General features: G+C 38.2%; 1 protein-coding gene across 1 annotated transcript; it reads left to right on the top strand.

Moving 5' to 3' along the window:
* Positions 1-1,629: 1,629 nt before the first annotated feature.
* On the top strand, positions 1,630-17,292 carry LOC137387498 (uncharacterized). The gene is made up of 9 exons (XM_068073937.1): positions 1,630-1,743; positions 7,299-7,466; positions 9,615-9,784; positions 11,419-11,874; positions 13,953-14,070; positions 14,189-14,268; positions 14,389-14,616; positions 15,151-15,367; positions 16,658-17,292. The coding sequence occupies exons 1-9, from the start codon at positions 1,738-1,740 to the stop codon at positions 16,931-16,933; spliced, it is 1,719 nt and encodes a 572-aa protein (XP_067930038.1). The 5' UTR covers positions 1,630-1,737; the 3' UTR covers positions 16,934-17,292.
* The last annotated feature ends 967 nt before the right edge of the window (positions 17,293-18,259 follow it).

Below are 18,259 nucleotides of genomic sequence, written 5' to 3'. Positions count from 1 at the left end.
TACGTTGTCTTAGCTAAAAAAAACTATTCATCGTTTGACCTAAACACAGAATACGTGTGTACATTCAATAAGTATCCATTCAAAAAGCGTGAGTGATATACAATGTACCGTTAAACCTCGTAAAACTTTTAATTGAACTGCCTCGGAGTGTTGCTCTTAACGAATCCCAGGTAAAGTAAGGGATTTTTCTTTGGTAACTTTTTCTTGAAGTTGCATAAACTTCAAGAAAAGTCGGCAAAATTGATCGTGGGTAAAACGCTCAAAAGAAAAAGATGTCTTTTCTTTTGAGCATTTCAACAACGATCAAGTTTTGCCAATGTCAATCTAAAAAAAACGTCCTGGCAATAACATCACCTCAAACAACAAACCAATCTCAAGTGATAGAAAAATCTCTATACTTTTTGATAAAAACGTTTTAAACTTTACATTAGAAACATTTAATTTGAAACAAGCCATTTGTGCTTTTGATTTATATTATAGTTTGCATATGTACATGTATCTACTAATAAATAAGTAAATACATGGACTTGTGACAGTGCTCTGATAACTTGAACGCTCTGATAATTCGAACACTTTTGCTCGGTCCCGTGAAGTTCGAGTTATCCATGTTTGACTGTATTTTATTTATGACCACAAAAGATATGAACAGGGCTGCCATACATCAAAACAGCTTACACAAAAGTTAGATTTTTTATCAAATCCCAACTTATTGCCGTGCATCTTTTTGCTGCCAATGCCCAAGCCTGATGCCAGACTGTGTTCACCCATTTAATAAATTTTTTTTCAAGTGACTTCTACCGGAGATGCAGCGCCAGCAAACAAAGAATTGTTATGCGTTTCATCCAAGAGCTCAAAGAAGTCATTAAAAAGGAATCCTAAAAATTTTTTTTTGCCAGTTTTATAGATTTTATGAACATTCCAACATGTTACTAGTTATTGATATTCAACTGCAATACAAACCCATGCAGGTTATCTATAAACGGTTTAAGCATATGCCCCTTCTAGAGATTGCCCTATGTCAACTTAGGACAATTGTAGCTGTCAGAAGATATATCATGCAAAGGTTGGGGGCATCAGGATATGCCTCTTTAAATAAAAAGTTTCTTAGCTTATCTGGTACTTAGGTCAATTACTTTATAAACAATGACCTGTTTGTGCCTGTCAGAGAGCTTATAGCCCAAGGGTTATAATGATATGCAGCTTGATATGATCATCAGTACACATATACTTACTGAAAACAACAAATAAGGTTTTAGCTAAAATCATCAAGGAGTGAAAACTTCTGTTCTCTCTCTTAGCCCTAATAGTTGTAGACCTTTGAGAGGCAATTATAGAAAGAAGCTAATTTGGCCCACCCTGTTGTTAGCATTGTGTGAGGCTTTCACCATTGTTTGTACGCACAGCTGTAGTTTAAGTTATGGTTGTTTTGTTTTCATTCATTATAGTTATCCGTATATAAAATTCGGCACGATGAAAGCAAAACCAAACATTTCTAGCCGAACACTACACAATGGATGAACCATAATGGAACTGGTCTGCTATTAGAAGTCTCCAATTGAAAGGGGGCGGAGCCTAGAATCGTAAAGTCAGTGCGTTGCTTACAAGCATTGTAAATAGTAAACAGTCGGGAGACCATTCAACCGCATTCCCTCTGCAGCTAGTGCCAATATCTCCTCCTTCGTAAGGATATTCTATTTACTTTGGAGATATTCAGACAAGCTAGTCAGTCAAGGCCTCATGAAGGTAAGCTATTCACAACCCCTATATGGTACATGTACGTATTCTTAGGTTCTGAGAACGCTGCGTGAGTTTAAGGTCAAGGAGAAAGGAGCGAAATAAGAGAAATGTCACACCATTGTTTATTTTGTATCTTGCGCTCTGTTTATTGCTCTGGGATACCACATCATGCAGGTTCCAACGATATGATATACACACTCTCTAGTTCATGGGAATCAACTGTACAGAATATCATGCGCGTGGTTGGCATTCATTTTGGTTGATCTGGTCCTTTGGATAGGTTTTCTTGACTCCACCACAAGCTCGGCGTCTTTTTAGTATATCTCAATGTTTGGAGTATCCCAGTAGGTCTGCACATCATACTAGCTTAGCATTTACATATGGAAAGCACAACCTTCAACAGTACGATTGGTTTAAACCATGCTTACTGTTGAAGGTTGTGCTTTCTATGTACAACCTATGGAACAGTAAGCATTCAATGGAACAGCGCTTTCTATGGAACAGTGAGAATGGTTTAAACCATGCTCACTGTTCCATAGAATACTCTACAATATAATTCACAGCAATCCGTGAATTTCCGATACTCTAGGATTACTAATTTCTAGAGAATTATGTAATATTCTTGTGAGTCAGTTCGTTGTGCAGAGACTCTACAGAGAATTGGTATGAATTCATTAAACTCCATTCTTGCCTACTCCCTGGCCTGACTGGATGACCGAAGCACCCAGTCGATGGTGCTGACTTTACCGTATAAACTCTAGCATCCTATCAGTGGCTATTGTGGTGATGGCATCTATCTGCCAGATGTTTATCTGCTAAGTTCATGTATCCTCCTGACATCACACAACGCTTATCAACCGGCAGCAGTTTTCATCAACCCACTCTCCCCCACCACACACAATCTTAGAGTCTCTCAGTCTAAGCGCTCGTGACTACCATGTGAGCATTGTCATCATGGTTCAGCAGCCAATCTTCACATTTTTGACAATGTTCAGCTGCTACCAAAGACTACTCAAACAGAATTCTCGCCTACCCATCTTGTGCATAGCCTTAGGCGACCCTATAATCTTAACCTGCACAACTGAAGGCAATGCTCTAATCCGACCTGCTGCATGCTGGCTGTACATAAGGCTAACTGACCATGATATGAATACGATGTCTCCAGTTAGTCTGCCTCTGTAACCAGGAGGCACCGCAGCACGGCAACTTTATATGAACCTTACTAAGGCTCGGATGTATATATATATATATATAGCCAATGATACACTAGTGAGACAATCATGGCAATATACTTTTCGCAACATACTTCATTTTTATATTCATAGAGTTGTCCGAATTCATAGAGTTGTCCGAATGACTTAGCTGGTATAAAACAACTTGGCACGGCCACATAATGAGGGAAGGTAATGACAGGGGCTTTGGCAAATACTTCAGCTGTCTGTTTCGATCCTATCACTGCTTCTTGGCGATGCTCTTAAATAGGATCGGCGGGCGGACTGCTAAAACTCTGGCCAATAGGCAATAAGTTGGAGAGAGCAGGGCCGCCTTCTGGAGTAGCTAAGGAAGTTATTTGGTACACAAGTGCTCTAGCAGTCGGAGAAGTCTCCTTTGTGGTAAAATAAATGTAAGGCTCTCGGTACTACTCCATATGAAACACATCTACCCAGTTTCTCTCTATTCGAGTGTCAAAACAGACAGGATTTGTTTAGAGTCTTGTATACCTGTAGTTTGTCTTTCCATTGACCTATTAGCCTGTGTTAAAGAGGACCTTGCACAAAACTTTAGTAGATTTCATCAAAAAATATCAGTATTTTTCTGTCATTTGTGATTGTTTTTGATGTTTGAGATGATCTGACTTCCAGGATGTTTGAAGATTGAAATTGACAAAACTTGATCACGGCTAAAACTCTAAACCGGAAAGAGTACAAAATGAAGTCACTAGTTGCTATAGTTAATATTGGCCGTTGCGTTCAAGTTACATCGTTACTCGTCTTTATTCTGTTGGTCTCTTTGCAACTATAGACGTCATAATCACCTTTTTGCTTGATCTGAGTGAGCGTTTTAACCGTGATCAAGTTTGGTCAATTTTAATCTTGAAACAACCTGAGAGTCAGAACACCTCAGACATCAGCAACAATAGTCAATGATAGAAAATATACTGATAATTTGTGATAAAATCTTCTAAAATTTTTCTTAAATCAAGCGTTAACTGAACTTTGAGGCTCCCTAGACTACGTGGTGGTGAGAATAACTGAGAGAGTCAAGGACAATGTCTGGCACTAAGGCTAGATCACACGGTATCGCTATACGTTGGGGTTGTTCTCTCGGCAATTAGTCGTAGACTGTGTGCCGTAAACCTATTTCACCGCCGAGGTAATGCGGATATGTAGGAAAGCATTGCAGCTGTCAAACTTTCTATCGATATCTCAGTGAGCATCCATGACAGCCTTGGCAATGCGCGCCACTTCGGCGATTGTGATTGGCTGTTGCAGCTCGCTTACTCTCTATTTACCTTCATGATAGTTGCTGCAGGACTAGTATTTGCTCGTTTCAGCTACCATAAATGAGAGCACTATGTAGCGGACTAGTTACCGATGTAAACGCGATGGGTTTGTAATAGTCTCAACCTAAACAAGGTTATCTGAGATTAACTGCGACACACGGCGATATAGTGTGAACCAGTCTTATGTTTACTACCTGAAAGTCGCTACAACAAATTGAATCTGTCAAGGAGACTACTCGGGGTGTCAGATCTTACAAGAGCCCTCATTCTCCTATTTAATTTCTTTTGTGTACATCGAGCTAGACGTATACCGACAGCTAGAGATATAACGAGAGCTAGACGTATACCGACAGCTAGAGATATAACGAGGGCTAGACGTATACCGACAGCTAGACATATACCGAGAGCTAGACATATGACGAGAGCTAGAGATATACCGACAGCTAGACATATACCAAGAGCTAGACATATAACGAGAGCTAGAGATATACCGAGAGCTAGACATATACAGAGAGATATGCAGAGAGCTAGTCAAGCTTTCGCCTGATGGCTCCATCAAAACTGTTATGTTAATCATATGACAATAAATAGAAGGTAGAAATGAGCCTTTGCTCCCAGTCTGTTCCCTTGGATTTTTATAGGACTCAATGATTTGATTACGTTTAAGTACTTATTAACACAGACATCTCTTGCTGAAGGTTATATATTTACTTTATGAGAGTATCTGCAGTGTGATACGCACACTCTTTCACTTTCTGACTATAATGCAGCAATTAATAATTCTTCTAATTAATTTGGTGGGCTGCGATGAGAGGTGATGACTCCTGTGAGCATGCCAGGCATGCTATAATAGCTGAACACCTCCAGCCATCTATCTCTACTCTCGGACACACCTCCCTCGCAGACTGATTAATGTGGATTAAACTGACTAATAATATTTGAAAAGCTTCATTTCCTAACACTAATGGAGTCATTCACATCTATCTGCAGATGATGAATATGGCACACCTAGTTTCTATTCAAGGCTTTCTACCAGTAGCATTTCTCTCGCTTATCAAACTTCCCATATCTCTTTAACCCTCCAGTTAGATGACTCACCCCTTGATAGGCCTCAGTATGAGAAGGTTTTGTTCCCCCCCTCCCTGCAGTGCTATGGCATCACTACAATTTCTTCTTATCTGTCTCTGAGTGCTTTAGGATAATTCTATATCCACCGATTGTAGGTAGAAAATCGCCAATGACTCAGGCTACTCTAAAATTTCATGAGCCGGGTGGAGGTCACACGATAGAGCATTACTTGTGACTTCAATGCTAAGGATAAAAACAGTAGGCAATAAAACAACAGAGAATTGCTTGAGACTCTAAGGTAGAATACGAAGCGATAGAACCTTATTTGAGACTCTGAGGCTAAAGGATAAAGCGATAGAGCACTGCTTGAGACTAAGGCTAAGAGGTAAAACAAAAATAGTTAATTCAGGTCCAGCTCTAGCACTTGCATCACTTTGTCAATATTATCTCCAAGGCGCTGTCAGATATTGTACATGTATTTATTAGCTCTCGTGTATGAAAGCTAGTATATTTCATGCTCTACCATTATACATCGTTCCTTTCCCATCGTTCCTTTCCCATCGTTCCTTTCCCATCGTTCCTTTCCCATAGTCTGTGAAGATGTGAGGAATAAATAAATTATATGAGAACTACTGTATTCACGTCAGTTCTCTACAGATATTGTGGAGAGTCAAGCGGCGCGATAGGAGGGTTGCGTAGCTTAACAAAAGGCTTGCCTAGCCTGAAGAAGGCTGTTTAGGTTGAGGTGAGGATTGCCCAGCCTGAAAGAAGGCTGTTTAGGTTGGGGAGAGGATTGCCTAGCCTGAAAGAAGGTTGTTTAGGTTGAGGAGAGGATTGGCCAGCCCGTAAAAACATCACCCAAAACTGTTAGTGACAAATAACTGAGCTCTGGCAGCAGTAAGCTTCCCTCTGAGGTATGAAGAATACTGATGCTGAAACATCAGCAACTGCATTCTGGGAAGGCATGGCATGCAGCTTCTTCTCTCTTAGTATTGACACAAACTGTGTATGTGCCATAATGGCAGTACTCAGGGGAATTAATAGTGATGGACTGATGGCTATGCATAGCTTGTGTACCAATCATATTTACCAGTACTTATACATAGCAACATAGAATGTGCAAATATCACAAAACTCAGGGTTAGTGGCCAGTCTAAAAACTGATTTAAAACTGGTTAGGCATATTGAACTGAGTTTAATTTCAATAAATATGGTAATTTACTGTTTTGTTAGACACAATTTGAACACTAATTTTTATTGTTTTCCTTAGAAGGTTTAATATAAAATGGGACTTGAAACAAAATTAAGTGTGCGTTGTGAGAAAAGGTTTCGTAGGAGTCACACAACGCAGAAGATCACTATACTAACACTGTGTTTTAGCTTTGCACAAAAATAATTTACCAATAATTATAAATTCAACAAAGCTCCTATAAAAGATATTCACGAAATTTTAAATAGGAATAAATATAGCTTAAATAGGAACAAATATTAATAATGGAGGTGCAATAGAATAACGACAAATAGTGATTTGGCTTCGCAACACTTCTGTTATATCCTTGCTTCTCCTCTGCATGTTTTCTAAAAGATAAGTCATAAACAATTCAAGTTTTTTGTTTCTTTTTCATAAGGCAAAACTTTAGTTTATGGAAAGCTATTTGGCAGTAGGACAGGAAATAGAAGTGCAACTCATAATAATATCCACCCCCACTTTGTGGTACACTCGTGCATCACTGACAACTCAATGGGATTCACAGGCCAAGCATACACCCACGAAAAGCTGGTCACTTTTTGCACTAAAAACAGAATTTTTAGTTACCATTGCTCACAAATATGATGCAAACCATTCATGGCGTTACGCCTTCACACATACATGTGCCAGAAAGGTCTTGTTTGCCTTATAAATAAATGGCGTAACATTCCAACAATGCAAGCAAACTATTCTAATGACCTTGTTGATCACCATTCACTCGTTGCTGTCACTTGATCGCAGGTGAGTGCTGGGCAGAGCATGTGCAGAATGACTTCAGCTATGGAGAATGGAGAAACTAGAGTGGCGGCGTTAAGGCAACTACTGAAGGACGCATCACCAAAGAATCCGACCTATATACTGGGAAGAATAATCGCTGACTTCAAGTCACAGAGTACTTCGGAGTTGACGGTAGGTTACCATTTTCCTTTCACTTCATATATTAGGTCCCGGTTTTGGAATCATGCTCGGATCGCACAAGGGTGCATATTTTATGTTTGCACGAGCAAAGCATGAACTAGATGCTTCTCAGTCGCTGGATAGGACATGGCAGTTGGCTGTAATTTGACTGACTATCATACGCAATGTTTTTATGATGCAGGTAGTCCGCAGGTTTGCGTCATGGTCATGTCATCCGCAAGATCAAAACAGCAAAAACCCGCAAGTCAAGTGAGTTTGGTTACTCACAAATTTTTATCGAATGTTTCATGTTTGCGAAAGATAGAAAAAAAATAAAAAAATCGCAAAAATATGCCACAAGGTATTCCATTGTAAACATTTCCACATTTTAGTCATTGCTATTTTGAAAGAGCGAGACAGGAGTGACAGTCAGTATGACCTCTGACTTGATCTGAAAATGTTCACTGAAATACTTATCGCGCGGTAACTCAATGTGCACACAACTCCAAATCGTCATCATCCGCACAATGGATTCAGTGTATAAGAGAGATCTATCATAGCAGTGGTAACACTCTGGCTGTCATTGTCTGCCAAACTCAGTAGAAACATGACTGAGTTGAAACTGCTGCGTGCCTATAGGCCTACTGGTGGAGTAGAGAATATCGGCCACTATTACCTGTCTATTACTTGTCTATTACCGGTCTATTGCCTGTCTATTACCTGTCTATTACCTGCCAACACCACTTTTTACAGTTTCGCCATTTTTTGCTTAAAATTTATTACAAAATGTTTAAACATTTGAGATTGAGAGTAGGAAGGTCACGCTGCAACTAGTGATATTGTCAGTGTTCTGGGCTGGCAGGAGTCTGTAGGTCTACTCCAAAAAAATTCTTAGCATCAAAGAGAGTTTTTCACTGATAAGAAGAATTCAGGCCTGGCATGCTGAGAATGTAGCTGCATGCAGCCCTGAGCCAGCGTCTTTAGTCATACAGGTTTGATACTTGAGATGCCCGTAGCTACATGCGGCTACAATCACCCCTCTCAGCATTCTTTTACATTCCTATGTTAGAGTCATGCGAGATTTATGCTCGTCTTTAATAGCCCTAATAGCAGTTTTATGTGTTGGCAGGTGAAATATATGATAGACTAGGAAAGAACGGAACAGATTTAAAATTAGCTGATAATCACATTTATTCTCTGATTGGTAGTGTGAAGAAGATAGGAGGTATTTTAAACTAATCATATTATTAATATCACATCAAGTAAGAACTGGTTTTATTAAAATCTAAAAGCTCATAGATAGGCTAATTTATAGCTAAGGAAGCATTCCATCACACGAGTTCTCACTATCTAAACACGAAGTCACATGTTCAGCCATCATGCAAGTAGGTATATTAGAGAAGTTAATACAATGAACAACGGAGTACTGAGGAAAGTTAGTGGGTATAAGAAAATTTGACTTAGACTATAGCAAAATGTATTGGAAGCTAATTAGTAGTATACAGTAGAGGTACTCAGTAGTTAGTATACAGTAGAGGTACTCAGTAGTTAGTATACAGTAGAGGTACTCAGTAGTTAGTATACAGTAGAGGTACTCAGTAGTTAGTATACAGTAGAGGTACTCAGTAGTTAGTATACAGTAGAGGTACTCAGTAGTTAGTATAAAGTAGAGTTACTCAGTAGTTAGTATATAGTAGAGGTACTCGGTAGTTCACACATAGTTCACTATCACAGCCCTAGGTCTTTATAGGCGTGGCTCCCTATAGCCGTGGTTCACCATGATCTTGGTTCCCTATAGCCATGGTTCCCTATAGCCATGGTTCCCTATAGCCATGGTTCCCTATAGCCATGGTTCCCTATAACCATGGTTCCCTATAGGAATAGTTCACTGTAGCCTTGGTTTACTACAGCCGTGACTCACTATAGGCTGGAGGGCCCCTATAGTCCCGGTATATTGTATATATTTTGAACTTATTGCTTGGGCTATGACATGGCTCAGGTCTAGTTTTGTCTCATTATATTTTCATAAAAAATTTTGATTTTAACATATAATTAAAATATAGTATTATGGTCCATTATCACCTTTACTACTTCAGCGATTCCACTTTTACTGATCTCAGGCTAAATACAGTACAGCAGTCTTGTTTCTGTCAACACCAGGTGCGGCAAGGAGAAGAGGTATTTGTATTATTTGAGATAGATGACTGGGCATTTGCCACCTTGTTGACTGACAGCAGCAAGAAGGGTTATGTGCCCCTGGACTACTGCCAAGTTATAAGGAATTTCTATGAATCTCCGAATGAGGCTCCTTATACTGATATCTCATCTAGGTAAGATTTTATTATCATCTGGATAGCAGAAAAGCCGATAAAATAAGTCTTTGGGATTTTTTCAAGAAGTGGATAAGTTTGAAATCCTAAAGGTCCTAAAATGGCGGCAATAGCTTGCTGCCAAACACGGATTATCATGTCATCAGTTTATTAAATGTATACCTGAAGTTAATGTATCGTCACACTGTTTAGTTTTGAGATTTGAATACAACATGGAGTGGATGTGCAGCACGTCGACATGAATCCTATAATAAGAGACACGTTACAAGACTGGATGAAACACGCCAGATGGACAACTCGCTGGCTAGTTTTTACCGAGCTTCAATTTTAATTTTCAGAGAAATCTTTCAAACCGATATTTGCTTTCAAACAATGCTCACAAGATTTGCTTCGATGAAACCGGCAAAAATTAGTTCAAAATAGACAAGCAGGTGCATGGATGACTGAAATAGAGAATTAAGACACTGTAGAGATCTGTGGGTTGTACCTGGTCATGAGTTTGGCTATCATTTACGTAAAGATTCAATCACCGATCTCCAAGTACTCTTGTCAAAAATGAAGGATGGCTTATTAATTGATGTCTAGGAGGTACATGTAGTACTACATTTAAAATCTCTTTTGCATAAAGAGGGGAGCGAGACGGACACGGTGCCCTATATATGGCAAAGGGCAAATCCTCCTTAGGTGTATTCGTTCATCTGCTTGGCTTTGAGAGATACGCATATGAATCATCCTGTTCTGAACTTTACAAGTTGCTACATACTAAATCATATAGAAAAGTTGGCAAGGCTAAAAGACATCGAAGAATTCAAAAAATCAGATCTAGATATTTTCGTTTACTACTGTGTCAAGCTTGGCTCACTGATTGTCCCAATTTTGCTTTTAAAGTGCAAATGAAAATCTGTACTTTTTGTTTATCTAAAATAAAAATCCTTTGTAAAATTAAAGCAAAAATTTTAGATGTAACAGTCAAATTGTCTGGTTTTAGCGGAAACAGGTACAACTAGGCTGTTGCTAGCTTTATCATATCGTAGCACATGTAACTTCCCTCCACTGCTTTCTAGATGTCATCCTAGGTCTGTAGGTCTTCACGTGCTCATAACTCGTTAGACATCTTTGAATGTAGGAAGTTTAAACCTTAGAGCAGAGCATTCTCAAGTTAAGTTGCTGGATGATATGTTAGCCCGTGAATGTTATAGCTTGTTACAAGGCATCACTCCATTTGAGTCGCACAGCCATCAACAAACCTCTAATAATATCGAGCCCGCTAGAGGTTGACTTCCTATGAGTCACTCTGTATAATGGCAGCAGTTGAGCGTTAACAGTGTCAGCTGCTGCTGGGTGAAAGGGTGATGAGTTGTTAGGCTGTTGCTCAGATCTCAAGTAGAGAAGGCGGCATAGTTTGACGCTTAATTTATTATGGAGTGCCATTGACTTGTCGTAACCCGCTAATAAACAGCCATTAGTTCGCTCGAATACAAGGCCTCATTGATGAGCGCATCCTACAGAAATGTTTATAAACAATAGCCTTCTCTATCCTCTGCTAATGCAGCAGATGCTGGCCTCGTACACTTGTCGACCTCCTTTAAAACAATCATAACTTTTGTTTAAAACTCATATTATTTCCTTTTCAGGTGTTCAAAAACCACAAAAAATTCTGACAATATGAGGGCAAGCTCTCTGATGCAGCGGGATAACCCCGAGAGTGACACAACTCCAGGGTTTGGATATTATGAAACTAGGGTTAAGCGACGACCGTCTCGTAAGATGTCACTTCCAGCAAACCACCGACTTAGAAGCCCGGCAAAGACAGACAGTCAGCGGGTTAATTTCCATAAGATAGAACATGGGGTAGACAACTTCACAAACTCATTCTATCCAGACAAATGCAGTCGCATAGACACATCCATATCCTGCTCAACTGATGGCGGGTGTAGAGAACTTTACGCAGAGCAAACAAGCTCATCTAAAAGAAACAGCAGGGTTCCTGAGTGTTGTTGTTGCTGCGCTAATAGGAGGTGCAAGAGCAGAAGAGAAGAGAGATATGACAATGTGCTCCACTATCTCAGAGACTCACACGTAGACAACAGGTTAGTGTGTTAGTACATTGGTCATTGGTGCGTATGTTTATTAAAATTACAACTAATACTCTATATAAATTGATAATTCACTTCGAAATTTGCTTCCTGTGCCAAACATGTCAAATATCCCCTTAAGAATACATTGCATTTTAATCTGTTCTCCAACCCAAAAACATAATTATAAACACTTGAGATAGTTGCACGAAGTGTTAAAACACATGCACTGTATAAAATTATGTAAATACTTAAATGCAGAAACCTAAAGAGGTTTGTGTTGCTACATTGGAGCCAAGACTACAAGTTGGCCTGACAATAAGATAGAGATATGTCGTGGAGCCTACTCCAATTTATACCTAAATCAGTTTAGCTTATATTTCTTTTAATATTTTTATATTTCTTTGTTTATTTTTTTTACTGACTTCTCCACTTGTATTATGCAGTTACAGTATTTCCATAAATTTAAAAGTAATATATTAGAAACTATTTGTATCAGGTGTTGGAAAACTTGTATGTTCAGATGATCATAAGTGAAGGTTTGACTGTATATAAAATGCAATCTTCATAGACATGGAAGATTCCTATCTTGATATAAAGTGATCTTTAATAAAAGTCATAACAAAATACTTTGTTGATGCGCAGCTGTTCTCCGTTCTGGCAGCCAATTAAGAACAAAATAATTCTCAGTTTCGTTCAGATTTTTTATCAACATATTCTTGACTTGCGTGAGTACTTGTGGCCAGGTTTGATTAACTTGCGGCTCTTGTTGCCCTAGTTTTGTTTAGTGAATGTCTGACAGTATCTATTGTTGTCAATAGACACGCAGCTCGCAGCTCAAGTACATACACGCTAGCGTCTTTACACTAGATACGAGGTGTTTTTCACCTACTTGACACCAGTAGCTTTGTTTACTGGAAGGTGACAATGACTTGAGGTAACTCATATTTTCACACGGTGACTAACTTGACCGACAAAAGGAGTGTCTGGTCTGGACCATTCACTATAAACCTTTATTGAGAGCTCGTCTAACCAAACAGTTCATTGCTGAAAAAATCTCATTGAATATATAAATATTTGTTTACGCTTATTACTATTTATTGTTATTATTTACTATAATAAGAATTGTGTCTGTTTGTCCACAGCAGGGTTAGATGTTAGGATAAAATAATGCCGTCAGCATGACTCAAACTCTTGACATTTAGTTTGGTAGAACCACCGCTTGTGACAATCGACCCCTTGTGACATATTAAAATGGTCGTGCAGCTACTTATTCCCTGCGCTTTATGGGCACACCTGCCGATCTCTCACAAGGCACTAGACTACCAGGGTACTAGTTTTAAAAAGCAATTAAAAATCGCTTCAACCTGTTCTCTTCAAACCAAAATTCTTAATCACATGACATGTAAATCATAGGGTAAAATTTACTCTTCAATGGATTGCCCCAATCGGTTAACAGAAAGAAAACTTGAAAAGTGTAAACAATCTGTGGAATGGTTCGTTTTGATTAGGTACAATCGGTTTAAATTTTTTGAAAAGTTCTCAAGGGCGTCAATTTTCTATTTTGACTTGATATCAACCAAATATGTAGATATAAGATCTGAATGCACCCTACATCCAATGTAGCTTTGTACTTCACCAATAAGTGCTAGCATCGTGGGCAATATCATATCTAATTCAAAAGGAATCTAATGACATCATGTTGTTCTCCTGACTGTCACACTTGTCAAAGTTGTTCAGCATCAAATATAAAGAATGGGAATCAGTCAAAATCAGACGGCCCCCATTCCCCCCCCCTCAGGTAGAGTTGCCATAAAGTCATCATGTCCTGTTGTATAATCGCTCCAAAGTTCTCACGATTAAGCTATGGCTAGAGGGCTTGCCAATTTTACGCATCTCGGTGTGTCACTTTTTGTTGTATTGCCAATCTAATAGCCACAACTTGCAAAGTATATGAGTTCAGCTCTGCCATGCAGTTACGGGTGATTAGCTGTAGCAACTTGAGTAGAAGCAGCTGTCAGCGACAGCCGGCAGCAAGCCTGACTCTTGCTGCCGAATTAGTCTCTAATTCTCTTACCACTTTCTTATTTCAGTCACTGTGATGAAAGCGAAAGCGGGCTCGGAGATAGTGAATCCATTTTATCATTGTCTGAAGCGCAGATGAGTAAAGACCATGTAGACCTTAGCGACATGGCCACTCAAACATCTCAGGTAACTGAACAAGAACTGTTAAGATCTGGTTGCAGAACAAGCTATAAAATCACAGTTTTGAAACTTGCACAGGAGGCTGGGTTACCTTTCGGATTAATAATTTATATTATCATTTCAGAGTTTGGAGAATTTGCAAAAACAACTTGAGCTGATGTCGGCTGACCTTGAACAAGCAGCGACCGCCATGGATTCAAACAGGTGCTTAAACATACAAATTTGCATCTCTATTTAAAAAAAATTGATATATAAGTTCAGATACCAAGCAAATATAAAAAACATGGTTGTTTTCATGATTTTTCTAATAATTATTTATTTTAGAATGCGCAAAGAAAAAGCATGCTCTTCTGATAACTCCTCCCCACAGCCCTCCGATGACTCAGTTTTATCCAAGCCGCAAGCTGATGCTGTTAATAAAAGATCTTCAACCTCCTTGAGTGACACAAATAAAGAGAGTGACTCTCCATTTGATAGAGAAGATTGCAATACAGTAAAGAGAAAAGGCAGCGCATCTTTACGAACGGAAAAAACTGTGGGACAGAATTGCAGGTCAGTGAGTCCCCTCTCATCGATTTAATGAGGCACAATGATTCATAGAAATGTATAATCATTTTCGTCCATTAGTGGGTATATTATAACATAATTTAATACACAATGAAGTTTTTAATAAAACTTTGTGAGAGACTAGAAAATGATACTTATCTTTTTATTAGCTCCCAGTTTCAGGATGACACAATATTCCCTTAAAAATTTTGCATCACCATTAATGCTGTCATTGTCTGTATTATAGCTCTAGTTCCAACTATTTTAGAAGGTTGAGCTTGCTCTTTATTTGATTTAGCACAACTGACTGCTCAAAGGCTAGAAATAATTTGATTATACTAGTTTCACATATTCTAATGCACTTTAGTGGCCTCAGCTCTATTCTCATGTAGCCTTTGGTCCCACTTTGTTTTTGCTATGTATATACGTTTATCATAGAAACAAATTTACTATAGGAAACTACCTTATGGGAGTAGATAGATATTTAAGGGTTGTCTCTCCATCCACTCAATTAATCACCTCAAGTTATTGTCGTTGTAGCAATTTGTCAAACAGAAAACTACCTGACAGCTGCAAACTTTCGCAATCAAATTTTTCTGTCCAGAAGAGATTATCGCTGCCGGCTTTAGAAAAAGGAAATATTCCCAATAGAACTGAACTTTGCCAACTTTCAGCAACGATTATCAATAAACTAAAGCCTGCCAGAGATGAGTTATTGTCTAAAAGACCAAGTAGCCAGGGATCCACTGCTCCTCATGTGAGTACTTCACTCTATAGCAACAAAATACAATTACTGTTGTGTGTGTTTCACAAGGGGTCAGCATGTCACTATTACTGTTGTGTGTGTTTCACAAGGGGTCAGCATGTCACTGTTACTGTTGTGTGTGTTTCACAAGGGGTCAGCATGTCACTGTTACTGTTGTGTGTGTTTCACAAGGGGTCAGCATGTCACTGTTACTGTTTTGTGCGTTTCACAAGGGGTCAGCAGATCACTGTTACTGTTTTGTGTTTCACAGGGGTCAGCAGATCACTGTTACTGTTTTGTGTGTTTCACATGGGGTCAGTAGGTCGCTGGTGCTGTTGTGCGCGCGTTTCACAGGAGTCAGCAGATCACGGTTACTGTTGTGTGTGTTTCACACGGGATTAGCTGCATACTGAGTATATGTCAGTTAAATTTGATTTAACTGAAATAAATGGGGTTGAAACTTTCAGATTATTTTTAAACTTTAAATTCTTTGCAGACTGTGATTACTTTTTACAAATAAAACATATTAAAGTGATTTTACAGTAGCTTTCCTACAGCGTACTTGTTAGTGAATTAATGTGGCCAGAATTCCCACTATCCAAGGCAGTGCCAGAGTGATTGGAAATAAATTTTAAAGAGAAATAAGGTTTTGTCATTAGTAAGGTTGTGCTGTGTTTTTGCTGTGGTTACCTGCACTTGGACAAGTACCCAATGCTCAGGCTCACTCGTCTGACAGATCAGACGTCACAAGTCTGACAGATAGTTACACTTTACTTAGTCTAATAAACTATGTACAGGATATGACTCGGAGCTTCTGTAGTTAACTAGTTTCCTCACTTAACGGCACCCATGGAACAATTGGAGAAGTTTCCAGAACTGTCTGATAACACCTAAATCAAAATATATTATAAGAAGAGCCTTGGTGTTTTCATAATTATACAATAAATTAAATTTACTTAATATTGCTAAAATGATGATCGAATAGATATATACGTGTATATATATACCGGTATATACGTATATCTATGTATATCTTGTTGTTTGTCTGTTGGTCTATCAAACAAATGTTTTTCAAATTATGTCATACAAGAATTATAAAACAAAAAATAAAAAGACGGCAACAGTTTGCCAATAAAGTCCAGCAAAAGGTCAGGCATATAAAAGGTCAGGCATATAAAAGGTCAATCATATAAAAGGTCAGGCATATAAAAGGTCAGACATATAGCGTTCAAAATACCTTTCTCTGCTAAGAGAACTAATATTAGGTGAAAGCTTGATACTGATAGCATTTAACTTTTACAGCTGGACTCAGCAGATTCGTCGACTGAGCATGTGACAAGAAAACCTAGCGAGTTAACCTTGACCCCTAGCACGGCTGTGACAGAAGCGACCGAAAGTCCAGCAACACCGAACAGCGTAGAGATAAAGCAACGGAAGATGACCTTGCAGTCTATTCAAGAGCAATATATGAAATTGGAAGAAGCGCGGCTATTACACAATGCACTCAAGCATCTCAATGACACCATGCATGCAACGGAACTTCACGGCGCTAAAGCTTCCCAATCGCATCCATCCTGAATATTTTTATTATTTCGTCTATTTTTCTGGAAATACTTTAGAAATTTTCAGTTGTTTATTCAGCAAACAATCAAGGCATTGAGTAAATCTACTAATAGTATTAGATTATTAAATAATTGTGTTCGAATAGGCTCTATGTTCTTTGTACAGTGTAACATTATTCATTATGTTAACTGGAGTTGTCTTACCAAATGATGAAAACTACGCGCATTGATTACAACGATCAATTTATTTTGGCTAACACAGACAACTATTAAGCGGTTGATGATATTTTTTTGCGCCAACAGCACATCCAGTCATTTTTTATTAAATATTTATTATTCAATGAAGTGCTAACAATAAAATATTTTCTTATTGAACCAATAGCTTTGCTCATTAACTCATCGACCAGTTATGTCAATGGTCTACCTCTTTGAAGTTAAAGGTTGACGCTGTGATGATGGTCTAGGTCTAATACGGATCACTCAAGTCTTAGGTGGGAGGGATGAAACCTTTTCATAATTCGCATTGTTTAAAATAGCCTTACCTCATCACTTGGTTGAATGATTGCCTTGTAGGGCTGTAGCTAGTTCGTAACTACACCATCTAACAGTTTAATTTATTTTCAGCAAATTTATTATGCATTAATGTGTCTACAAGAGGAGATCATATTTATTGTGCCTGGTAGTGCTTATGTCATTAAGAGACTATTAAATAAATTAACAAAACAGGAAATTAGCGTGAAGTAAATAAGTTCCTTGGCAAGATTGTTGGAACACTCCTTTGTATAAAGCATATATATACAGTATGTACCTAAACACTCCTTTGTATAAAGCATATATATACAGTATGTACCTAAACACTCCTTTGTATAAAGCATAATTATACAGTATGTACCTAAACACTCCTTTGTATAAAGCATAATTATACAGTATGTACCTAAACACTCCTTTGTATAAAGCATATATATATACAGCATGTACCTAAACACTCCTTTGTATAAAGCATAATTATACAGTATGTACCTAAACACTCCTTTGTATAAAGCATAATTATACAGTATGTACTTAAACACTCCTTTGTATAAAGCATAATTATACAGTATGTACCTAAACACTCCTTTGTATAAAGCATAATTATACAGTATGTACTTAAACACTCCTTTGTATAAAGCATATATATACAGTATGTACCTAAACACTCCTTTGTATAAAGCATATATATACAGTATGTACCTAAACACTCCTTTGTATAAAGCATAATTATACAGTATGTACCTAAACACTCCTTTGTATAAAGCATAATTATACAGTATGTACCTAAACACTCCTTTGTATAAAGCATATA

Source organism: Watersipora subatra, chromosome 2, assembly GCF_963576615.1.
Source record: "Watersipora subatra chromosome 2, tzWatSuba1.1, whole genome shotgun sequence".
Taxonomy (NCBI): Eukaryota; Metazoa; Bryozoa; class Gymnolaemata; order Cheilostomatida; family Watersiporidae; genus Watersipora; species Watersipora subatra.
The sequence above is the reverse complement of the archived record's forward strand: the minus strand, read 5'-3'. Positions and strand labels throughout refer to the sequence as shown.

Coding starts and splice junctions, on each gene's coding strand:
- LOC137387498 (XM_068073937.1), top strand. Junction 7,467..9,614: donor AGAGTACTTCGGAGTTGACG/GTAGGTTACCAT, acceptor TGTCAACACCAG/GTGCGGCAAGGAGAAGAGGT. Junction 14,071..14,188: donor TGGCCACTCAAACATCTCAG/GTAACTGAACAA, acceptor TTATCATTTCAG/AGTTTGGAGAATTTGCAAAA.